Raw genomic sequence first — 27,626 nt, forward strand, 5'->3', positions numbered from 1 at the left:
AGATTAGATTAGATTAGATTAGATTAGATTAGATTAGATTCAACATTATTGTCACTGCACATGTGGGTACAAGGCAGTGAAATACAGTTAGCATCTAACCAGAAGTGCATTTTCGCAGTGCAAATAGTTAGCATATATAATAAGTATATAACAATAAATAATTTGCATATATAAACAATATACAAAAATATATAAATAATTTGCATATACTGTATAACAGTATATAAACAGTATACAGTGGGAGGTAAATGCAATGAGTGCAAATGAGCAAATGATTATAGTGGTGCAATAAAGAAGGTATTGTATACCATGATAATAATTAAATATGTAAACAGTATACAGAGGAGTTATGTACAATGAGTGCAATGATTTAGATGTATGCAATGAGGAAGATATTGTATACTAAGATAAATAAACTGTACACATATGTAAACTGTACATATCTGAAAGACTGAGACTACTATTTGAAACTCTTTTAACAAATTGACACGTCAGTCCACAGGGAATATGGCATCTAGTATTACTTCAGCAATGATTCTTTAATTAATTCCCTTTTCCTATTTAAATAAGACACTCACACTGAGACATACACACACACACACACTTAAAGTCCCTCCACCTGGGTCTCATCTGTCGGATCACACAAGCAGCCATAGCTATTTCCGTCCTTATCTACTCACGGCAGGGACACGGGCATCTACAATGGTGTGTGTAACTGCACAGTACACACACACACACACACACACACACACACACACGGCAATAACTCCTCTGGCTGTTTGGCTTCTGATGCAATCAAAAGGTCAGGAGATAGGTCTGTCTTTCTGCTTGTCGCTAAGTGATGTACCAGCTAAACGTGTGTGAGAGTGAGACGCTTTTGTGTGCTACAGATTTACTAATGTACTGTAAGATATAAGGAAAGAAAATGCAGTATACGACACATATATGAGACCTTTTTTATAAAAATTATAATGTAAAACTGATACAGATGGAAGCTATTTCAAAGCATGAAAAACCCTTAAGTAAGTAAGTGACCTAAATTATATTTTTTCAACCATAAAACAAAATCCAAAATGAAAAATGGCAGTTTATGAGCTTGAATTGAGTTGATTTTAATAAAAAATAAAAACAAAAATTAAAAATATATAAATTACATTAAATGAAAAAATGATATTAGAAATGATCAAAAATATTTTTTACATTTTTATTTTATTTTTACAGAGATTAACATGGTTTGTAATGACAATTATTACTTTAAATTCTGTTTATAAAAAAATGCTACATTTTTGGAAATATTAAGCTAATCATTTAGTTTCTGGCATTTCTGTGCTACGGAATCAATTTCTGCTGCTCCAGATAATTCCACAAAAAATTCTATTTATTCCCAAGACTCACTCTTGCTTCAGTGGATAATCTCACTGTAGATGAACTGTGAAGAACTGTTCATTTCTTTAACACTGTATTGTTCCAGTGGCACCTGTCATGTGATTGACAAGCACAAACACAGTAATAAGAAATCCTGGATATTTTAAAACTCATTTTCCACGTGAATGTCTATAAAAATCGAAAAGAAAGAGATGCTGTGGTATTCAAGAAGTGGGAAAAAATGTGTTTCAAATATAAGGTGTAATTAACTAGACAAGTGCCACATAAATGTTTTTTTTTAAAGCACATTATTCGTCATTTAAACTCCTATTGGTGAAGACACGTATGTAGTTACTTCCTATGATAGCTATACTCATGTTTGTCGCACGTGAATGAAAGACGGCTGTGGCTTAATGCGTGTTGTGATCACGTCACACGGACGCATTTTGGCTCAAATTGTCAGGAAATCTGCTGCATAACTGCAAGCTGCTTCAAATATCGCACATGGAGTTTGCTTGATCTTGCATTAATTTCTGCTATCAGAAAATCCGGAAAATCTGGAGGAAATATTCTGACGAAATATTTATCTATTTGACTCATTTGCTACCTTCAATTAGAATTTTTTTAAAAATACATTTAAAATACAAATAATTATTTATTTATTTGTTTGATTATTTTTTTATTTTATTTAATTATTTAAGTTTTGTTTAATGAGCAATAAAACAAACAAACAAAAAGTATTCTTAGACCCTGACCCTATTTCCTACCTTATTCACACTTTTGAATTGATGGTAAGGTTCATTCTCACATTATAGTATAAAACATTTTAAGCATGTGTGATATTTGCCCTGTTGTTGTCATGGTTTAGTCTGTGAAAATATCATGAATGTCAGAATTAGTGAATCGGACACAACGTTGCCCAGGTTATCCAGTAGCATGCAACTGATAACATTTAATAGACAGAATCCGAATCTATCATTCCCTTTGGTTCATTAATTGGTGCTGGACTCACTGGTGGTGTTGTAGCGGACACCCAAGAAGGTCTCAGGACACGGCCGTGCTACTATCTCCCCCGCGCTGCTCCTGGGCCAACATGTCCCGATGCCATCTATAGATATATTACAGTATAAACCTGTTTGAGAGAGAGAGAGAGAGACCAAGAGAGACAGACAGAGCAAGTCAGTGATTTATATTGTAGCCTAAACATTATTTATGAATGCTCCTGCCTATGGGGAATTTTTCCCATCTTTTTCCTGCAAGAGTGTCATTTTCACAAGCGTGTAATTTAGTTCATCTTGGCTGAAGTGTATTCTCTCTGCAATGCAAATGCAAATCATTACAAGCCATTACAAGTCATGGCCAATATACAAATAGCTTTCATAGAAATATTCCACCTACAATTTCCTTCTGTTTATTTTTTCACTGACAGTGATGCCCCTTTCATTTACCTCCTTTTCTGAGAGCTTTGAAGTTTTATTTAATCTACAGTGATCTTGTCCTTGGAGTCCATGCCACCCTTTGAGCTTCAGTATTTCCTTTCACTTTGCCCAGCATCTGCTATACACAGCAGCGTGTGAAATACCTTTGAGCTCAGAGCTGCGTCTTATATAACAATGTTTCATGTGCAGGCTCAGTGGGTTGAGTTTCATGATGGGTTTTTAATCGTTTGCTGGTACATCTAATATGATTCCAGGCAGAATCTCAGCACTGTTGGACTACTGATCAGGAGGTTGTGAGTTCAAATCCCAGGTCCACCAAGCTGCCACTGCTGGCTGCCTGAGCAAGGCCTTTAACCCTCAGTTGCTCAGTTCTATAAAATGAGATAAATTGTAAGTTACTCTGGATAAGGATGTCTGACAAATGCCTGTAATGTAATGTAAATGCATGTTATAGGGTATCTCAGTCCAGGGGAAGGCATGCATTAGGATGTAGAGAGTTTAGTAGCCTTTATTTGTCACAGATACATTACTGCACAGTGAAATTCTTTCTTCACATATCCCATCCTTAGAGGGTTGGGGTCAGAGCATAGGGTCAGCCATGATGCAGTGCCCTTGGAGCAAGGGGGTTAGGGTCCTTGCTCAAGGGCCCAATGGTGGCAGCTTGGCAGCGCTGAGGCTTGAACCCTGATCTTCCCATCAACAACCTTCCACCGCCCCACCACAGAGAGTGTGAAGGATTTGGAATTGCAAGTCAAAGCTTCAACAAACTGCCTAGTACTAACTTTAGAATAGAAACAGCAGAAAGCTTTTATGAACTGTGTGTGTTGAATCACTATTTTGCAATATCAACTGCAGACAGACAGCAGCAACATGAATATGTAATTATATGGAAAATGTTGATCATTAATAATTGTCTCTCATGCATAAACAACCGCCCCTAGTTAATGAACAAATTTAAATATTTACATTCCTGGTGATAAATTTCTGTGCAGCACAAATACCTAAATTAGTGTAAAAATAAACATTTTTATGCATCCAACACTGTATTACACCAGGGTAGGAAGTAAAAATCTGTAATAAAAAAGAATGGGGAAATTGATAACACAATAGATACACTACTTATTTGGTATACAGGATGCAAGATTGGCACACAATCTCACAAACATAAAAAAAATATAACGACTATATTAGCGATAAATAACGACTTTTATAACGATATAAAAATGATGGTATGATCATATTGACTCTAAACTTAAACTAGCATCCAGAGTCTGCTTGTCATTGGAAGTGGAAATTACACCCCGCTTGCAAGTAATACTAGAACATGTTTGGGCCTCTTAATTCTAGTAAAGGGAACGTGTAATGCTGCAACATACAGACATCCTGTATAATTGTGTGTGTTCCAGATTCATGGCTACAGTTTAAGAAAGAACCACATATGGCTGTCGCAAAATACCGTACGTTGTATTTTTAACACAAAAGAGGGGTTGCATTGGGAATGAGGTTAGGAGATTCCCGGGATTATTACCCTCTTCTAACATATTTTCAGACACAGGATATTCTCTTCATGAGTCTTGGACTAACCTATGTGTTAGCTTGCACTTTTTCCCAATGCTAGCTTTCATACGATAAAGGAGATATGGTGGGCGGGTGGCAATTGGCAGGTGACCAAACTGGGGAGAATTTACAAGAAAGGGTGAGAAAACAATATGCTACATCAGAGAGCAATGATTCCAGAGTCGAATGATTCCATTCCTTATGTTTATTAGTAGTCTTATTAGTTTATTAGTATGATATTCCATGTGGTACGTTTGAGCTGTGTTAAGTTTGAGCGTTTAACTGTAATGCCTTTTCAACACTGAGCAACTTACAGGAAGATGTAAAGCTTACTGTTCTCTCTTTGCTGGTTGAAATTATGGCCCTATTATGATAAAGAACTTTGTGTATAGTCATGCAGGATATCTGTGATATTTGATTGTATATTACTATGTTTGTAGTTTTGTCCTCTGTTGTATTTTTATTTTTTATGTCTGCTTTGTATTTTTAGGTCATTCTTAAGCCATATTTATTGTTGTGACTTCTACTGAGGAACTCTTGTAGATTAGAGATTTAATCACAATGAGTTTTTATCCCAGTAAAATAAAAGTTACTACTATCATGCTATTGTTTGTATGTCTTATCATGCTTTTGAGGTAAACTGTGTTATCTACTACATATTTACTATTTTTTTTATGGCTACAGGCTACTAGGTTGCCAGGTGTTTATATTTCTGATTATCTGCCTGATCAAATGTGTCATAAATCCACCTGTGCTTTCTTGACATGGATCCAATGGTCGAATTCTCGATCGGACCTTTAATGGAGGTTCTTCACGGTGAATTATACATGTGAAATGCAACCCAGTGCCATGTGATTACTCTACCCTGGCTGTGAATAAAGGTGATTTTGTGCCTGGAGAAGCTCTGTAGCCCGGTATTCTGTTTCCTATGTGGATGTTATACACACAGTGTGAGACAGAAATGGACAGCAGAGAAGAAAAACCAGAAAAAACCATTTGATTAATCAGACACGTCGAAATGTAAGGGATTAATTGGCATTCTGCTTGGCTGCATGCTCTACCACACAGCTACAAAAAGATGTTAAACAGCATGTCAACTGACATTCTTGGTATGATTTTTATTTTCCCTTTCATTTAATTTCGAGCCCACTGCATTCCTGGGCTGTTAGTGGAATCAGTTGCTGCGGCAGAATGACATGGTTTGACCTGTATCCCTGTTCATCAGAGGGAAGATAAAAAAGCACAGCGTAACATATATATATATATATATACAGGGAGTTTGGAATAATTAAAGAGGCTCAGAGATCAGAGGAGAGTTCGTAGAGTATAAATCTGAACAAAGATGAAAAACCTCATACACCAACACTCGTTTAAAAACAATTTTCACTTCTAATCTGGGAGACCAGAAAACATACACAAGCCTGGTTTATATGCAGGTGAAGACAATTATGGTGTGTAACAACATAATGTTTATCATATTAGTTTATCGGGACGTTAGTGTGTGGGTGTGGCACACACATTGATGACCATTGGTGCAGACAATAAATCAACCAAGAGCAAAATAATTTGAACATATTGGGATAAAAAGGTTAAGGTTGGAATTAATACAATAAAATGCTGCTGCAGTATCCAGTTAAATCAGTTTTCCACATTCCCTTTAACCTCCTAAGCTTTGGTTTGGCTTGCATTTCAGATTTCTTCTAGCTATTTGGAGGAACCAATAAATATAATAACCAGATATTTTTGAACATGAAGCCACTTCTTTTGTGTACAACAGGTTCCAGTTACAAAGAATTAAGTATTATGGTGCACACAACCAAAAATGTGATGTCCAGGTATGTGGACGGCAGGTTGTAGGAGGTTAAAAAGCAAGTTTTCTGGCAGCTCATGCAATGCCATTTTTAAAACTGGACGAAATAACACATAACTACTGCAAATGTGTTTTCTACCTTTTTTTTGTATTGTATTGTATTGTATTGCATTGTACTGTATTATCAAAAAGAGATTAAAACCAATTCATTACAGAAAGAGAATTCTAGCAAAACACAATTTTATCAATCCACTCTTGCATATTAGTTGCGTTCAAGCTGGCAAGTTCAAATTATACATTGCAGGCAGTATTCAGAGATAAGCGGGTGAGGATTTAATTACAAAATCACACGCATCGGTATTCAGACCTCAGAATTATCTCTGGAGGTATTTTTAAGGTGAGGCTCAGTTATTCAGTGACAGTAAATGTGTATTTGTTGTGCAGTGTTCACTCTAAGGTAATATCGGCTGTAAACAAAAATATTTAATTGAGTGTTTTGAATGTGAATCCACACAAAAAAATCATGTCTTTTTATCATTTGGACAATGATAAATATATAAATATGACATTATGACATAAATCATCAGATGAATCATTCGTGCTTTTGGCTGCAAATGTATTTTTTACGCTGTTAAATTTCAAGCTTTCTGAGTGACATTTAAAAGAAAGAAAGAAAGAAAGAAAGAAAGAAAGAAAGAAAGAAAGAAAGAAAGAAAGAAAGAAAGAAAGAAAGAAAGAAAGGAAGGAAGGAAGGACCTGAGAATGGTGTTACGGGAATGCTGAGTAATATTGCTATAATAATGCTTTAGTAATATTTAACCTGCTTCTTCAACATGACACCAAGGCTTTAGAAGAACCTGAGTATTAGTATTAAATAATGGGTTATTTAGTAAATGAGCAGCACAATAATGATTAGTTATGATTGCATATTGATTAGATATTCTAGATAACTCTACCTGTGGCATTACTCGAGCTTGTAGTCTGGTTCCATAGCATTAACGTGCGAGCTGGAAAACAAACAAAAGAAGAAATATCAAATCTCAAGTCATATCTTTTTTTTGTCATTTAAAAAGCAAGTTGTTTTAGAGCAATAATATCACAAAAAATATACACTGTACGAATGGGAACCACTGTTATAGACTTTCAGGTGTCATGACCTGTTATAAGCTTGCCAAGCAGTGGACTTGCTGTGGAAACTTGTACTATACTCTATAAACACTGCACACTCTGTTGTTTATAAGAAAAAAATATATATTTCGGCCACGATTCTATTTGACATTTAACAAACCACAATGTAGGCCTCCAATATTTATATTAATATTTAAGTTCATGTTATTCAAACTTGGTAACTGGTATCATGAATTATCATGTTGACCAAAGAACACCATACTTAAAAACTGCCCACAAACTGTTTTTTTTGTGGTCACAATATTGTCACGATTCAGACTCGGATCAAAAACATCAGACACAGGCACACAATTAGGAATAGGACAGAAATATTGTGGAAAGGCACAAAATCAGAGGTAGGTCAAAAATATTGGACCAAGAATTGCAAGGGCTAGACAAAAATAAATAAATAAAACCGTTGAAAAATCACAGACACAGTTAAACAGAGTTAGTAATGTCACGGACCAAAGGAAAAGAGCATATACCTTGCCACAAAGCACTGAAACCAAGGCGCTTATAAGTTCCAAAAAACAAATATACATAACTGAACACCAGTGAACATAATCAGAAGGCTGGTGGTTGCTGGGAAAGGGAGTCTTTGGCTTTATTCAGGAGTTACCACAATGCCACATTAAAGGCTCTGATAGTATTTGATAGAAAGAATATGGACACGAGTCTAAGACATGATATTTAACAAAGAAATAAAATACCTTAGCAGCTCTGTAGAATAATGCATTTAAACTAATGTTATTAAGCAACCCATGCATTTATAGAAAATAATAACCTTATCCATGTAATACATGTATACTCTTGACATGGTACCTAATAAAGTACTTGATAAATCCATAAAGTAAAGAATAAAGTCTATCAAAATTTTAGGAGCCAGCCGGTATTGTGTCTCATTCTGCTTGATGTTGTGACTGATTTCTAAATTTTAATGATTCTGGGGTTTTCTCTGTATTTCTGTTTATTTATATCTGCTGTCTGGGCTTGGCTACCCGTCTGCATATCGGCTGTTAACTCAGATAAAAGCATCAAGGAATTAATCATTCACCACACAAAGAAATGCTCTTAGCCTAGCGGAGATCAAGAAGGTTGAAATGACAGAGTAACACAGCTGCCAGATATCTAACAGCTTTTGAAATATATGAAATACAGTACACTATGACTATAGCTGCTAACACTACTGGCTGATGGTGACTACTATTGGTTGATTCCCTGATTGTTTTGCTGATTTTGCGTTACATATAGATATATAAAAGAAATGTGAAACACATCAAATTAGGGAATATGTAATTCATGACAATCCATGTGAAAAAAACTTAAAACATTAACAAAGACTTGGCCCACTATAACTACATTTGACCTTAAAAAAGGTTTGAAATATTATTTTCCATGAGGACACCATTATAAGTTATGAAAAATGACAAAGTTATTATTATTATTATTATTATTATGCTGTGAGGGTTGAATTTCCCCACTGTGGGATCAATAAAGTGTTATCATCATCATCATCATCATCATCATCAAATAAATTAATTTAAATAATATAAAGAGAATCTATTCCTTACTTTATGAATGTATGTATCAAATACATAAATAGGTACCATGTCATCAGTAAACATGTATTATATGGATATGTGAAATGTACAATAAATCCATGAATTATTCAATTAAATGATCAGATCCTTAATGTGCTTAGACCATACCCAAAGTGGTGTGCACATTTTGTGTATTTGACAATTAAAAATCACCATAAAAATCAGTGCTGTTACTTGCAGCCATTGTCAGCAAAGAAACTTGTTAATTGGTTAAATGCATGTTTTCTCAGCTCCAATGTTGAAAATGATTTATCGTCAATAATAATGTTATATGAGAGTTTTAGGGCTCTAGATCCAATAATGGCAGGGAATAAGGAAAGGTAATTGTGTTAGTTAAAATGGTTAGCTTATATTAAGCTTTAAAGAAGGAAAAAGAAGAAAAAAGAAAAGTTCCAAGGTTCTAACCAGAGCTAGATATTTTCAGTGAATATTTTTACTGAAAGACTCTTCAGCACTGCAGAATCTTCCTTACAAGAGGTACAACCTGGAATTTACACTTGAATATGCAACAAGGACCTGATTTCCAAGAATTCCATACAGTTCATCCATGCATGGTTTATTTTATTTATTTATTTATTAAATTAATTTTACTTTGTTAACAACATACAGTACAGGAGTCTGCTGAACCTCCCAACTTTCTAAGTTGGAATTCTGAGTTAATGGGGTGTTTCCTAATCGGAAATTGGAAATTCAGTTTTATTTTTAGTCAAATTTAGCATTAATGTCAGTTTTTACTTCCAGTTTCCAGTCATAATCTAAAATGGAACAATAAAATATCTGTAATATTAACATGTTCAACAGGAAATGGTGACAAATAAATTTCCTGATGATTATGGGATGTTTTAACATGTCCTCCAGCTTAGAGACCACAATATAGTGCAAAAGGAGCTGAAAGTGTATGCAGGGATGTACAAGTTAAAGCCGGCCGGATAAAGCTCAGGGAATGTATGAGGCCACAGCAAGGCATTAAACTGAAAAAATGAGGCATTTGCATTATACTCGAGATAAAATACACAGCCTGAGTAACTGGTACTCAATGTCATTAATATATCCTGATTTCTTTCTGTTCCTTTCTTTTTTATTATTTGCATTGCATACACATTTTAGCTGCCGATTTATATGATTTTTAATTTACAGAACCAGTTTAATTCTAGGACGCCAAAAAAAAAGAATAATCAAAGTGATTTTTCACCATTTTTAATGTACAGTAGCTGGATGGGGAAAATGTGTAAATAAAAGTGAACTGAGTGCCTTGTCTAGGGTTCAAAACCTGAGTGTGGTCCAAGAAAGGAAAAATGACAGCAATGTTCCCAGTACTACCAGTTTGACACTACACCCATCCATGCTGAGAGCAAGAATGCCTAGATACCAGCTTTATGTAAGTAATACCTAGGATTTTCTATTGATATGTATAAACATATTTCAATATGAGGGAAAGGGGGTGCTGACTACTCATAAACTTGAGCTTTTATTTGTCACAAGTGATGAGTTGAGATGGATGCAAATGCAGTTCATCCCGTTTAGTAAGATAAAAAGGATAAGTTTTTCCTCAGCATCATGACCTCTAACTTGCTCATTAGGGAAAAATATAAATGTAAATGTTAAACTTTCCTAACAATATCTATTGTTAAACCTATACATAATAAAATCCAATCAAATTGAAGTGAATAAAATACTACACAGTAGCAGCTGACGTCTCTGTGAGGAGTGTGTGGAATTTCTAAATCTGGACGTCTGCAAGCAGAAACCTTTCAACGCTTTAAAGCTTTCACACTTGGCCCCAAAACTTCAGTCTAATGCCAGGATCGATTCTAGACTTGCTTGCATCATTATCAGGGGTTTGTTTTTCACATGTTGTGAAAAACTTCACTGCACATTATTTGTGCACGAACTTTGAAAAACGCAAGATAATAGGTTAACCCTTTCGTGTTCTTATTATTTATTAAAGTAGTGTTTTAATCTCATCTGAATGCTGTAGATTTGAACTGATTCAGATTCCAAATACCTTCATACTGAAAATCTACAAAACTTCAAAACGCGATTCTGACTGTATATTCCATTTTATTATGTGGAGAAGAGAAACGATTTATAATACCACTTAGCAGTGTCATGAGGAAGAATATGGGTTGCTTTTTGAGTCTTCCCGATCCTCATGTCATCTCAAAGTTCGTCGCCTCCAAGGCCACCATACATTCCAAAACATGACTGAAAGAGCTCTGAAATTGTCTATTAAAGCATGGGCAATATATATATATATATATATATATATATATATATATATATATATATATATATATATATATATTTATTGGTGTGACAGGTGCAATTTTGAATTTATTAAAGACAGAACCTGCAACCAGAGACACACTATACAAGCTATCTAACAGGCAGAGGAATTTGTCACACATTTTAAGAGGTGGAGTGCAGACAGGGAAGATCTGACAGGATGATGACTTGCAAAAAAATAAAAATAAAAAATTGAGTTCACAACAGAAATGCTGTCTGCAATTTGTAAAAGCTCTGTGTACAAGGAGCTGGCTGAAATGAATAGATTTAAAGGACTTTACAAAGGAGGTACATTTCGTATCATAGCTAGAGGCTGGTTGGTAAGTTTGCTGAAGGCTTGTTAACAGGGTGTAAGTTTGCTATAAAAATGCTGTATTTGGTTAAAATTGTGAACCAAAATCTTCATTCACAGTCTTCATCAACATGAATCTTGGCCGAACAGTTAATCTGTGTGCATGTGAGTATTCTGAGTGTGTATGCATGTGTGTGTCTTTGTATGTGCTGTATATGTGTGCATTTGTGTGCTGTGCTTTGGGTGTGAATGCATATATGTGTGTGTGGTGTATGCATTTGTATGCATGGTTTTGTATGTGTGTATGGTGTATATGGTATGTGTGTGTTTGTTTCAGTGTGTATGTATTTGTGTGTGCTCTGTGTGTGTTTGTTTCAGTGTGTATGAATGTATGTGTTTGTGTGTGCCTTTGTGTGCTGTGCTGGGTGTGTTTGAGTGTGTGGTGTGTGTGTGTATGCATGCGTGTGTGAGCTGTGCTGTTCTGTGTGCCATCAAACCCTCATCAGACCCTCCAGCATTTTTTAAGGAGATTTTGTGTGATTGTTGGGGCCAAAGATTTTTTGATCCCAAATTGTGATGCAACTTGTGGAGTTTTTGCAGTTAGATCAGTTCATCTCCAAAATGCTTTCAAACCACCGGACACTTCCAAATGATCTTTCAACAATCTGGCATATTATTTCATTTCACTGTAACGACAGCAAAAGGACAGAAGATGCCCTGGTCCCTAATTTCAGGAAATGACACTGCATTTCTTAAATGGCATGGGCAATGTCGCTTACTTTCAATAGATTATACAAAAAAATAAATACTGATTGTTTCATTGAAGGACCATGGATATGAATTAAGACAACAATATGCTGTAATCGTGGGAACAGTGGCGTTGAAATGTTTCAGCCACCAGTCATAATCAGAAACCTGTAGGGAGTGTTCAGCAATAATTACACTTCTAACTGTAACACCAAATTAATAAATGAAGCAACAGGCAAGAATCAGCAATTCTCTGCAGTCTAATCAAAAGACAAAATATCATAATGAGCTCATCACCATGCTATTGTGTGCTGTGTGTGTGTGTGCATCTGTGTGCTGAGCTGTGTGTGTGTGCATGTTTGTGCTGTGTGTGTGAGCGTGCTGTGGTTTGTGTGTGTATGTGGTGTGTATGCATGTGTGTGCGCCTGTATACATGTTGTTCTCTGTGTGTGTTTGTGTGTGTGTGTGTGTGTGTGCATTTATGTGCTGTGTCCTGTGCTCTACTGTGTGTGTGTGTCTCTGCAGCATTTCAAGGAGATTTTGTATGATTGTACGATTGTTGCAACTGAAAACGCTTGGTTTTGATCCGAATTTGCGATGCAACCTGTGGAGTTTTTGCAGAAAACTACCTGAATTGGTGAAACTGCAAACACAGGATTCTTCTTTTAAACTCCTACCAGTGAAGACACATGTTATTAACTTTCTATGATAGCTGTACTCATGTTTGATATGAAAATTGATTAGGGCTCTGACTGTGTGTGTGTGTGTGTTTGTGTGTGTGTGTTGTGATGACATCACATGATGCTTCTTGGACCAAATCTGCAGAAACATTCTCTAAAAATTCAGGATTGCTTGGTTTTACGCTAATTTCTGTGACTGGATAGAATAGAATAAAGAAATTCTGATTAACTGCAAGTAAAGATCAGCAGTTTCTGTAGATTTTTTTTCTTGGTTTCATGCATCTGCTAAAGCTGTGGTCTGCATGTATGAGATCTCACTGTAAGAAAGTATAACTCTGGGGAGGTGTGCAAAAGAATTTCCCAAACAAAGATGTTCCATGGAACACCATGAAGGCCATCGTCAAGAATTGAAGAAAATGACACCACATCACCAAGAACAGGACATCCCTCTAAAATTGACAAAAGGACAGGGAGAAAACTCTTTTCCAGCATATATATATATATATATATATATATATATATATATATATATATATATATATATATATATGTATATATATATATATATATATATATATATATATATATATATATATATATATATATATATATATATATTATTGCTCAGCTTAAGATAAAGGATTCTGAGCACTGTTTTACAAGTGTGCACACTTATGCATTAAGATTATTAACACAGTTTTTTTTCTTTTTCTCCTTTATCATTTATATTTTGCGAATACGAATTTTGTTTAACATTTCTCCTTAGCGGACAAAAATCTGACCAGATTTATCCTGGTTTAATTTTTTTTTTATATATATCTCAAAATCATGGAATCCTTTATACTATGCAATAAAATCCACGGTATATAATATAATTTAATATATAATTTATATAATTTAATATATATAAATTAATGTAATTTTATATACATGAAATGTATAAAAACATGAAAAATGTACACTTTTTCTCACAATGTACATTAGTGTACATAAATATTTAACTGAGTAAAATACCCCAGTCGTCCAAAACAATTAAAAAAATTTTGTCATTTACGAAAGCGTTTAATAGCGTCTAATAATCCTAAATGTATTACACAGTACAAATGTTTAATCTTTAAGAAACCCCCCACAGAAACACTCACAGAGCTCCACCGGTCCTCGCTGCATAACCAAACACTACAAGATAAAATAATATATAATAATGTGAAGAATATTTTGAATCCTATAATAATTTGAATGCTAATTGTATATTAGTGTAGTCTTTAGGTGAGACTGTGCTATAGGCTTGTATCACATGTGGTGTTTATTATGAATAGCACCGTGTAGGGGTTTAGCTGAAGGGGTTTATAGGGAGAACATGACTCAGAGGATGTGTGAGATAAACACATGTGCTTCCCTTGTGTCATGTTAGAGCTACTGGACATCAGAAAGGAATTACAGTTCACACCACATGGCCATGGGCTTGAAGATGGACTCACTGCTGGACAAACCAAATGCTTCAGGATCACGCCGATATTTCCCAAAACATGCATATTATGTCAGCACCTACTTGTCTGCTGCTTAGCTATTGATTTAGAAGCCACTGATCATCCTTTAACATAAGATTCTTGTTGAAACCTTCAACCTTTTACACAGATGCTGTTACAAATGATTAATACCAGAATTACAGTATTTAATACCTATAGCACTTACACTCAGTCCCAGTCGAATTATGGGACGGCGGAGTGTCCATTGTTTCTATAAAGCAGAATCTCTGAGGAAGCAGTAGGTCATGCGGGTATTTCTCACTTACTGTTTTATGAATACTGCGATGGACTGGCGACAGGGTGTAGCCCTGCCTTCTGCCCTATCTGCGCTGGAATAGGCTCCAGCAGACCCCTGTGACCCTAATTAGGAATAAGCGGGTATAGACAATGGATGGATAGATGTTTTATGAATACTCAGAATTTGTGGTACTGCTTTTCATCTATTGTAGAGTAAAGAAGTAGGGATATTGGGACAATGCTTGACTTCAGCTCTTGATGAAACTGGTTGATTTCACCATGATTGATGCTCTGGGACAATACATCATGTATGCTTGCCTTGTATTTAAATGGAAATACCTCAGAAAACCTTAAGAAAATAAGAAATATCTGACACTTTTCCACACTAGAACTGTGTACTGATCTTTTATTGTGCCTTGTGTCCTTTTCTAGTAAAAATGATACTGTCTGAAGTGTACATGTGCATTCTATGTAGTCCTGTGAGGAGTAGTTCTGTGTTGTTTTTATGCAGCACACTGAAACGGGGTATTGTTTCACTGTGTACTGTACTGTTTACAGACGTAGATGTTGGAAATGACAGTAAAGCCATTTGATCTTGGTGTAGACAGAGTCAATTCTGCCTGTCACTTTGCCCAGCGTCGTTATCCAATTTTAACATACAACATTCTGAGCAACGTCTGGCAACCTTTAGAAGATCTTGTCAACTAGAAGATCGTGGTCTGGATGTAGGCCCAGCAAAGTATTTCTCTTCAAAACAAAAAACCCTGGCTGCTCAGTTGTTGTTGTTTTTCCTTAAAAATAAGTCACAAAAGCTTCTGTAGTAGATACTGTGCCATGATTTGTTGCAGCACATGCATTTAAGGCAAATATTTACCTAAAGGCAGCTTATAATAGAAATAAAATCTTTTTCAACAGAGTTTTTTTTTTAATTAAATGATAAGTATATTGCTTTTCAGAAAGTCAATCACAGCAAAGATTTTTATGTAGCTGAAGCTTCACAAATATTAGTTCAATACTACTGAGACAGCTCATGTTGGACGTTTGGGGGACAAAGTTATGGAGGCCAGATTAAGATGGTTTGGACATGTCCAGAGGAGGGAGAGTGAGTGTATCGGTAGGAGAATGTTGGACATGGAGCTGCCAGGCAGGAGGCAAAGAGGAAGGCCAAAGAGGAGGTATATGGATGTAATAAATGAGGATATGACGCTAGTGGGTGTACGTGTTGAGGATGCAGAAGATAGGGATAGGTGGAGAGAGATGATTCGCTGTGGTGACCCCTGAAGGGAAAAGCCGAAAGAAGAAGAAGAAGACTCCTGAGATTCTTCCTCACAGTTAATCACAGTTTAACCAAATGAAACTTTCCTTAGACGTCATCACTTTACATTCTATACCAGAATACAAGCAAAAGCTGTGAGGTTGCATTAAACTAGCTCAATCTGGTTCATTTTAGCCACATAAAACAGATAGCTAAAGCTGGTTAACTAAAGCTAACAATAATTTAGCTACACAAACTAGCTATACAACCTGTGAGGCTATGTTACACTTGCATATTAATTTTAATGACATACAAAATAGATTGCAGCGTAGCTGAAGCATAATATTATTCAGGTATATAAACTACCTATGCAATCTATGAGGTTGTGTTACATTAGCTAGTTAATTTTAACCCCATGTAAAGAGCTGCTAATTAAAGCTAACTATTAGCTGCATGACAATCTACAAAAAAGGAAAGGTTAGCTGTCAACAATACATTTTTAAACATAATCCTGATAAGTTGTGTGCAGTCTGTACTTTGTTCTTTAGCAGTAAGGATGTGTTTCTTTAAGGTGTAACTATAATAAGGTGCCTCAGTGGGCTGCTGCCTTGGTATAGGTACAGTCATTATCTCAGGACTGTACCAAGGAAGCTCCATTCCCACAGGAAAACAATGATTATATACAGTTCAGTCGATCATTAAAAAAGCTAACAGCTAATAGAGAGAGAGAGAAAGAGAGAATGACACATCCTCTATCTGTTCATTCAAAACAAGCCATGCAACCTCTACCCTAGAGTCATGTTGTTTGTGAATCAATGGTTTAATACAGGAGCAGATGGCCATCTTGCAGATGACTGAGCACTGATCGAGTGAGACGATGTGGTTAAAGCAGTCCTCAGCACAGCCTCATCGACTGAGCACTGCTAGTGTCAATAAAGAGCATGAAAAAGTGGAAAAAAATCACGTCAAGACAGGCTTGTTTATTACTGCTCTTAATGCTGATGGATTTCAAATCTGGTACTTTCTCCTTCTTTGGGAGAAAAATGCCAGTGCAAGCTTCAAGGCAAAAGAAAAACATTTTGTAAGACGACCTCACTGCAGTGAGAGGCAAGTCATGGACACTCAAAAACACTTGAAATGACAAACACAGAACATCAATGTTCTTCATTTGGTTGAATTTAGTATTTTATTTTCAATATAATTCAAATCCAAATGTTCATGATTAAACATTCCAAGTACTGCATGTCATAAAAAGTGGAATAAAAATAATTTAAAAAAATAGAAATAAAATTACCTGTACAAGCAAAGTGAAAAAATATATCGAAAATATAAATTCTGCAATATATGCAATTCATTAATAATATAATTATTTTTAAAAACTGGATTGTGGGGAGGGGTTGGGGGAAAAAAAACATGGACTATTGCTAGAAATATTATATTTGTCTTTAGGTATTTTCGCATTTAAAATATGTAAAAAAAATTGTAAAATCAGGATTTTTTTTAATTTGTTCTAACACTTTTTTATTATAGCATTCAGATGTATTTATTAATTTTTAACAACCTATAATCTTCTTTATTTTGTCCAACACTTACATTTGAAAATAAACAACTTCATTATTTAGTCCAGAATTTGATTTCTGATAAGTGTATATTAATCCTAAATGTATTAAGTAGCACAAATGTTTCATATACCCTGTTTCTTTCTTTCAGGAATCACATGCAGCATCTCAGACAGTGGAAATGGGTTTGATATCACCTATCAACTATGAAGAGAGAATATGAAAGTGTAGAAAGTTTTTGTTTATTGTGAACTTTTCTATGAATATTTTGCCCCTAATAGACTGGGTTAACACAGAAATACTTATGAAACACTACAAATTCTTGTGGCCTGAGTGTTTGCTTTCATATGAGCTTCATATCAACCTCCACTGTGGAGTGTGATGTGACAAAGACATTCAGTGCTGAACACAGAAGCAACAAAACAGGTGCAAATTCCATGTTTTTGCCAAAAACTGCAGTGACAACATTGGAAATCCCTGAGGAAGCAGATCATTCTCTCCAATTTCCAGACATTTCTCCTTTAAATGTGTGCAATGTTTTAAATCAGAAATCCCAGAAGGTGCCTGATGTGTCTGTGTCAAACTTTTCATTTCTGATCACACTTAAGCCCTGTGGAAAACGACCCTGGAATTATGTTCGATTTCACGGTAGTTGATTGCTACACAACCTGGGACTTTCTGGTGTTTTTACAATTAACCCTTTGCTGTGTAATTGCCATGATGTTGTCATGTAAAGCGCAGCAATGGAAAGAGGCTGGAACCCATAATGAATCGGAGAAACAAGCTTCCAATTGCCATGGTGAGTCACTGTGAATAGCTGCCAATCACTTAAATGTTAATTGAAGTGTGACACTTCACACTCACAGGTAATCACAGGTTCGTGCAAGGCATACTGGGATAAACAGGCCCACAGCTGTCACTGGAGATGTTATGGAAATGGAGAGGGTTTTGATAATGACTACGCTGCTGTGGAGTAACACAAGGCTTGTCACTGAAAAACACACCAATTAATTCCCCCTGTCCTTCTGTCGCGTATGGGATGTAAAACTCACACTCTAATTTTGCGTTGTTTGTCTAATTAAAACCTTTATCTTCCACACAGAGAATAAGCTAAAAATGATGAGAGCATAGCTGTAATTAAAATGCAAAAGTTGATAAAATCACCATAGCCCTGAACTTAATTAAAAAATTTATGGGCTGATGAGCGGCTAATGGAATTACTCCTGACTTTGAGTTGTGAGTTGTGTTATCACTAACTTTGTCTGGGTATTAAACGAGATTTGTTTTGGTGTAAGATTCGACTTCGAAGAGAGAGAAAGAGAGAGAATAACATGGAGTGTGTGATATTTCCCTATTGAGTTGACTTTGTTGTTAAGCTGCGTCTAAGGGAAGTAAAATGTCAATATGGAGGTTTATTAGATTTTTAAGCACTCAAATCTAATTAAAGAGCTACAGTCACACAACTGCACCTTTCTTAAGCGATCATGATCGATGACTTGAGCTTGGTTCATCTATCTATCTTTCTATCTATAGTTAAATTCAATCGAAAGATAGATAGATAGTTTTAGTAAAGGATTTTCATAACACAATGCTGTTATTTTTGCTGAAATAAATTTATAGTGTGTTGGAATTTGCTGGATCTTCTTGTCTATAGACGTATATAATAATAAAATTAATATTATTAATAATTAAAAATTTATCAAATGAATTATTAATAATTAATATTATTAAAAGAGAAAGAGAACATTCTGTGGTTCCATATATGTGATAAGTGATAGCACAATTTTTACTATTTTATTTAGAACTATGTAATGATGTCACGATAATTTTAAGTATTGTGCCCCAATAACTTTCTCCAGTAATAAGGATCAGATCCTCTATTACCCCCTGTCTGATGCCCCTGAATGTATGACACCACCCTGTCATTTGTGCATTTTCCTCTAACAGCCCACACTGTAGTGGCTTGTTCCTAAGTGGAGTACCAGACACCAAAATAAATCTAAAAGACCATACACTAATCAGCCCATAATTCAAGTAAATTTCTAGATTTTTCTACTCCAAAAGCATCGTTTTTTTCTTTCGACCACTGGAATGTTCAGTCTCCCTGTTTTCCCTGCTCAGAGCTAATTCTGAGGCTATTTCCCATCTGAGCTGTAAATCTGCAAAATGTGCAGTTTGGCTAAAGTGAGGAATTATAAAGTGTGTGGCTAACAGCATGATGTCAGTTTATAATCGTGTGGAAAGTATTAGTTACATGCTGTCTTTTTGTGTAAACCATTCCATAACTCATCATAAGCCTGCCAGGAGTTAATAACGCAGATCATCACCAGTGCATGTGGTGCTAAATAAAGCTCAGACAGGAGAATAAAGGCTAGGTGAAAAGCACAAAGAGTCAGCTGCAACAAAATGATACGGGGGATAATAATTGTTTCAAGCCACTCCTTAACAATCAGGTCCTTATTGTGCATTTTGTAAAATTTTCTTGATTCTTCCTGTTACACTTCACGATTTCTTCTTCCTCTCTTGTGAACTTCATTAGACACAAACAGCTGATTTTTATTTAACCGAGAAACGTCTTTTCCAACTGTGAAAAGAAATTGCGATGTGAATGCCTACAACATTTACGAGCGATCATAAGTTTCTCATAATGCCAAAGTATCTGCTGTTTAAGTATTTAATGTTATTTAAGAATTTTATTTAATGTGCAGCACAACAAAACAAACAGCTTTCACGATTCAGAAATGTTGCATCAAGCAGATTCCTGGGGCCACGTTAAACACTTCACAATTAGGAACAGTCTGTGTATTGTACTTGTGTAACAATATTTTGGTTGTAAATAAAGGGTAAGTGAATCCCAGGGTGCCAATATTTATTTTGTGCCACGCTGATGTTTCCATACAGTGTGGTTCACTGGACTTTCATTGCTCTTATAGTTAAAAGCCAAAATATATACTAAGACTATCAGAATTGAATGGATTGCCCCTACTTTTTTAGATTGTTCACCCGATTTTGCGTGAGAACGACATGGGTGTCAAAACTTTGCCGAGTTGTAAAAGGTACGTGGTAGACATGGTGCAGAGAGCTGGTGTGTTTTCACAGCTGTGTGTGTTCCCGCATGAATTCCTCCAGCTATGTGTAATTATGTCATCATATGGCTGGGGGCCGTCAGGGCAAAGCGCAGCTTTGGTGGCATTTTTTGCAACACTATATAAAAAGCCATGTCTTTCAGCATGCAAAGAAATCACCATTTAGTAGTGTTTAATTAGTAGCTACGACGCAACCAACCCATTTTTGCTTTTGACATGGGGATCGCTAACATGGGAGGGTATAGCTGGCAGGCAAATAAACAACATTTCTCATTTGAGGTTCCTTTAGGTTCTGTACATGGCTTAGTTTATATATATATATATATATACAGCTCTGAAAAAAATAAGAGACCACTGCAAAATAATCAGTTTATGTTTTTTCTTACAGGTACATGTATTGGTGAGATGAACAGTTTTGTTTCATTTTTACTGACAATATTTCTCCTAAATTCAAAATATAACTATTGTTATTTAGAGTGTATATTTATATTAATTATTATTTTAGCTTTATTATTTTTAGTGCAAAAATTGAGCTGAAATGTTTAAAGAAATGGAGAAATTTGAGGGTTATTGCACAATAGTAATTAGTTTAAAACTGTTTGGAAAATCTTATGATTTTTTCAAATTAATTTCAAAACACACAGACAACAATCCGTGCCACCATCGTGAATAACCCAGACTCGGACTTTGCGAAGCATTGCTCCAGAATTGCATCCGTGACAAATCCAAGCTCCTGTCCTTTGCCAGCCTTGATTTGAGTTTGAATCTAGATGGCTTCACCTTTATCCTTATGTCTTATGTTTCTGTGTGTTAGCTTGTCCACCATATTGGTTACAATAAAAACATGAGATAAAACCTGCACTGGCATCCGTCCGTCTGTTCCATGACACATAAGCCCAACATTTTTGGGAGCGTTTTATGCTTAACATTCTGTGACGGATTAAAAAACCCTAGCTGGGCAGCTTTAATTCAGAATGAAAGACCAGAATCCTTTATACTAATATTTATGTGTGTTAAAATAGACATCAAAGTCAAACCTTGAAACTCGCTTCATATTTCCGCTCTTATATAACACAATATAACCATAATCAGTCAAATATTACATAGTAAGGTTTGGAAATGTAATAGAGACTGTAATGGAGAGGTCAGAAAGCATATGATAGATGAGGACAGACTCACCCGTGAGGTTGGTAGACAGAAGGAGCAAAGTGTCGCACGTGAGCTCGGCTGTGGCCCCAGAGAACAGTGTGATCCAGATGGAAAACACCTGCATGGAGCAAAAAGCAGGACAATAATTATTCATACATAATAAATGTAGACATATTCCCTTAGTCTAGTCATAAAACAATGATTTTTTTTTTGTTTTGTATTACAAACTTCCTTAAAAGAGTTAATATGCGAGCGAGCCATGAGATCATTAAATCATTTAAATGATAGAAATCTGTTTTTCTTTTTAATGAATATATTATATGACAGTTATGCAACTTGGCTTCAATCGGAGATTCACTTTTTTGTGTACTGTGTGTGCGTGTGTGTGGGTGTATGTGTGTAGCTGTGTGTGAGATGGCCTCTATTTTGTGTTTTATAGATAAAATGTGACAAATCAAGGTCAGGATTTTCTATAGCTGTTGCTCCTTTGACAGCTACAAACAATTTTCTGCAGCCTTAATAAGCTTTGAATAACCGTCAGTGTCATAAATGGAGATGGCTCTGCCACTAAGCAGCATCCGAACTTACATGAAAAAGTGTCCTATTCACTTCATTTTTAAATGTCAAGCGGTTGCTTGAATTTAATCTGCCTTTAATCTGTCATGTGAGAAATTTTGTGTCTAATCACGTCTCATTTATAAATCGTGAATAAACTGTGTCAAACAAGCTGAAAATTATGCAATAAAAATTTACCTTTTAACTTTTTAAAAAGCTAACTTTTGTAACTTTTATAAAAAATTTTAACTTATTTTATTGCAAAAAAAAAAAAAAAAAAAAAATATATATATATATATATATATATATATATATATATATATATATATATATATATATATTTTTTTAAAAAAGTACACATTACCTAACCTCTGTGTCTTGTTCTTTTATCTCGCTTCATCTGATTTTTTAAATCATTCATCATTACTACTGCTAAGGGACTAATAACACCTTAATCTGCTCAAGCCATGTGTAGCACTTTTCTAAAAATTAAATTAGCCAAATCCCACATGACTACGTATCTCTTTTTCCCAAATGCCAAGAACTAAAATTTCTGCCTGTTTTATAGTGTCCATTTTCAGCAATGAATTTCTTTTTCATGTCACACTCCACAATGGTGGAAAATAGACACTCAGGACTTGAAGTACTTTTCATGAGTGTTTTTATCTTGATTACTAGAGGCAATAAATTCAATGAAAAGTCAAAAAGACACACAAAAAAAGTGCTGGTCCATAAGCATCTAAAATTTAAAGTCTGTAAGGTTATCTAACTGAGGGAAAAACACCCGCCTCACACTGAAAGCCAACAGAGTACTGATTCATTTTCTACCAGACTTGTGGCCATTGAATAATTCATTTGTTTATACTGATTAAAAATGTCCACTAAGCTGATTTCATCAGTGTGCTGGTTAAAGGGCTTAACCAAGTCCTACTCACACATACAACTGAATGAGAAACACAAAGAGAGCGAACTACACAAATGTTACGTTAAAACCAGCACAAAGCAATATTGATATATTGAAATTAACCCCTAATTAATAATTTTCAAAAAAGGAAAAAAAGGATGCTCAAACCATATGCAAAAAATGACTTCATAAGCCACACCCCAACCACAGAGACAATATGGCTGTTCTCATTGTGCATGCACAGAACTTCAAGCGTCGCAGGCTTAATTACTTGACTATAATTGACTGTAATTAATTGTAACCAGCTTATTTTAAAATCATTTATTATTATTATTATTATTATGATATAATTGATACGGACTTATTAAAACTAATTATTTCTGCTGTTTACAAAACTAATTCCATATAAATCCTACAACAATTTAACTACTCGTTCTTGAGATGCCACGCCATAGAGAATTTCTTGTAGTCTACCATGTTGTCTGCTGCAGTGTATCCAGTGCGTAGAGATGTATGGGGTTAACCTTCTTTTCCAGAGCATGCGGAGGTATGTAATGCTGTGTATATGTCAGCTGGAAAAGATGTGGTGTCATGCCTTACATGCTTTAGAAGAAGGTCAGTGCGAGTGCCTATGCTCACGCACCCTCTTACACTGATACTGCTGCCAAAATCATTGGTATTAACAGAACAGGAGCAGCTTATTTATAGCAAGCCTCTCTTTTTTAAAAGGACAAATATAAATAAAAAAGGAATATGAAGGATGGAGGAATATGACACATCTGTGGTTTGGGTTAAACTTTCTAGATGATTTCATTAAAGTCTCTTAATGAACAAGTAAAAATGGTCAGCGAGTCATGATTTGGGATGTGTCCCTGGGATGTCACCATCTTAATAAAGTAAAGGACACTTTTATGGCCATCTGACGGCGACCCGGCATGGTGCTTTTAATGTAATAAAACATCCAGTCGCCCCGAGTCCTATAATTCGTTTTACAAGGGCAAAACCTGGCGTGATGAATTGACCTATCAGTGCTCTCAGGGATTCAGATCAAAGAAAGCTTGTCCTGCATTCTGGAGAACATCAGCAGATCACAGTGCACATGTTCTCGTTCCACGGCATGAGCTGAATACACAATCAGAGATGATTTTACTAATAGTGAATAGGGCAGTTGCTGCTGATTTTCTTCTAGTTTGTGACCTCTCTAAAGCTTGAGTTTAAAGAGCTCCATGCCGAGAGCTAATCCAGCCCCCGACTCCATAATGCCAAGCCTCATGATGGATGGAGAAGTAGGTCAGAGTTACGCCTGCATACAGACACCCAAATATGTTGTTTACAAGATAGTAATGTCAAATGAAGCTTGTTAGCTTCGCAAGCCTGAAACACACGTGTGTGAAACGTCAGGAATGAGATAGTTCACAGCTGAATGAAATCTTCACGGTTGTTAAAGTTAAAGTTTAGTGTCTTTCCGTAGCGTACGACCTAATTTGTACAGGCACACACTTTCTTTCTTATCTATTCTGCTTTTTCAGTTGATACTTTTGGTTCAATTGCAATGTCGCAATTTCACTGTGCACATAACAAAACCAGACAAAACAATGCAGAGACGGAAAACAAAACCAGACGCGACAAAATTGCATAGGGATAAAAAGATGCAGGACTGAAAAGACTCTTTTTTTTTTTTTTACCTCAGAAATATGAGTACTTTATGAGATATTACCTCTATATAACTCTATGAGATGTATATGAGTACTCTAATGAGAACACGTGTCAGTGTTTGTTAAAAACTAAATTAGTAAAACCCAGCATGACAACTTAGCCATGTCCGGTACACACATATATCTGACTGAGTAACACAAAGAGAGCAAACTATAAAAAGTTACTGAAATACTTTATATTGCGAAACGTTTCATAACACAAAAGCCTTAAAATTTTAAACTGTAATGTACTCTAAAGACTATTATTTTTTTTGTTGAGAAATATGGCAGTGGGAATTATTGGCAAGTACACAGAAGTAAAAAAAATAAATAAAACAAGCACAAAGAGCACAGAAATGAACAAATAATTCTATAAATATCTAGTTTAAACTATTAGCGATTTTCAGTGCTTTTGTATTGAATTTCTGCTGCTCTTTCCTATGACTCAGTTTGTGTCTCACATCTAAAAACCTTTAACACACACGGCTTTTTTTGGTCACTTATTGAAGTCGTGTTGATTACGAGTCGAGTTTTTTTTCACTGACGTTGAACTGGATGAAGACCAACTGGCTAATACGTCGCATCATTGGTTTATGTATAAGTGCGTGATTGATTAAAAGAAGATAAATACCACAGGCTTACATTTAAACCAACTAAGCACAGCATATGCGAAAGTGTCTTAAACCTCTCAATTTGTCATGACCATAAAATGGACTCCTTTGCCCCTTTGTTCCGATTTTCGGTCGTCGTTAAAAGTGTCTCACACATTCACTGATATTACGAAGAGTCTGTCATTACAGAGCCTTTATTTATTGATCGTTTCTCTGGTATTTGATATCGCTTCAGGTTTTCTTGCCTCCGAGCTGTTTGCTGATCACCTGACCTGCTCATGTTGTCTTTGACCTGAATTGCTGCCTTATCGATTTGGATACTGTGCCTTTGTGTCAATAAAACTCTCATGACACCAAGGCTATAAATCCATTCATCTGGACTTACCACTAGATTTACCTAGATGACTGAAAAACTCCACCTTCCTGTCTCTTTTCCCTAATGTCTGACACTGGTGTCAAGTTTTCCCATCAAGGAGGTACAGGACCAGACGAGTGCATTGGGCAGTAAGCAGCTGGACCATCAGACAGTTGCTACATCCTCGCATTGACACACTGCAGGAAATGTTTACCCACAGAGTGCTGGTAAATAATTCAATCTTTGAAGCATCCCATCTGACGTGATACTCTTGTAATCCCTCAGTCAAACACTGACATGATGTTTTCATCACGTTTTCTGCCTGCTTCTGGCTCTGTTTTCTGATTCCCTGGCTGTTAGATGCTTCAATCTTTCTTTCCCAGTGCTCAAAAATATTTAAATGGAATTTTCTGAGGTTTAAAAACCTCCTGGTTCCACTGGGACTGTTCTCATAGTCTCATGCATGAGAGAGGTGGGAATTGCCAAACTAAGCAATCTGAAGTGCACAATAAATATGTGTGAATGCTAATTCCCTGCCCACATTAACAAGCACAATCTTGTGACTGTGTGACTTGAAAATCTGTCTCTATCCAACAGATATTTGATTACATGCGTCCCTAAACACCAAAGTATACAGGAACCTGCTGAGAAGTGTTAAATTGGATTTCTTAACTGATCTGAATAATCCTGCTAGTCAGAGCTTTACAGCCGAATGCAAAAGTTCTGAGAAAATGTAAGAAAAATGAAGAAATCGAGGGCATTTCAAATAAAATTTTCATTTAAAATATACAGGCTGTGATTTTAAAAAAAGACAGACAAACCTGCAAATATTAAATTGTTTACTAACAGGGCCTTAGGTTAGTATTTCCAATTTTTCGTAATAGTGATTTGCCCATTTGGCATGTTTGCCTTCATGAATAAGCAATTTTGGAGCGACCTCAAGGTGCAAAATACAGGGTAGTGTTTATGCAAATGAATTCATTTAGCACTCAAAGTTCCGTGTACAAAAAATGGAATTCACTTTACAAATGTTGATGAAATACACGAATTTATACAACCAAAAGGCATGTATTCAATTTATGGAAGCCTGTGTTTCCCAGATAAAGGCGACGATACTGACTTTTTTTACTTTAGAAACACCTCTACACTTTACCATTTATGCTGTTATCCAATTAACCAATCACATGGCAGCGGAACGATGCATATAATCACACAGATACAGATCAAGTGCTTCAGTTACTCTTCACATTAAACATCAGAATGTGGAAAATAAGTGATCTTTGTGACTATTTCAGAAACGGTTGATATCCTGAGAGTTTCACACACTCAGAAGTTTACACAAAATGATGGATAAAACCAAAAACATTGAGCGATGGACAATTCTGTGAGTGGAAACACCTTGTTGATAAGAGACGTCAGAGAAAAATGGCCAGATTGGTTTGAGCTGTCAGGAAGTCTATAGTAACTCATATCATAACTGTGGTGAGCAGAAAAGCATCTCAACATGTACAGCAGATCAAATGGACACAAGGAATAACTCTCTGAGATCATATGAGGAAGAAACCTTGAGAGGAACCAGACTCAAAAGGGAACTTCTCCTAATCAGACAGGCTGTGCCTACAAATATCGGGTTGGAAATTGAACCACAACCCTGGTGGTACAAGGCAACTGTGCTAACCACTAAACCGCTGTAGCTCCTCCCCCACTATAGCTATTCTTATTATATAATTGTATTATTTCGCAGATAAGTA

The 27,626-nt window shown here is 35.7% G+C and overlaps 1 protein-coding gene across 1 annotated transcript in view; it reads right to left on the minus strand.

The window, feature by feature from the left end:
- The window catches only part of crhr1 (corticotropin releasing hormone receptor 1), a 140,544-nt gene that overhangs the window by 75,068 nt on the left and 37,850 nt on the right, over positions 1 to 27,626 (minus strand). The window contains exons 2-4 of the mRNA XM_058405397.1: positions 21,787 to 21,874; positions 7,128 to 7,178; positions 2,378 to 2,497 (exon numbers count right to left, since the gene is read on the minus strand). Coding sequence (XP_058261380.1) covers positions 2,378 to 2,497; positions 7,128 to 7,178; positions 21,787 to 21,874 — 259 coding nt within the window. The remainder of the gene's footprint in view (positions 1 to 2,377; positions 2,498 to 7,127; positions 7,179 to 21,786; positions 21,875 to 27,626) is intronic.

The sequence above is a fragment of the Hemibagrus wyckioides genome, linkage group LG02 (genome assembly GCF_019097595.1).
Source record: "Hemibagrus wyckioides isolate EC202008001 linkage group LG02, SWU_Hwy_1.0, whole genome shotgun sequence".
NCBI classification, from domain to species: domain Eukaryota; kingdom Metazoa; phylum Chordata; class Actinopteri; order Siluriformes; family Bagridae; genus Hemibagrus; species Hemibagrus wyckioides.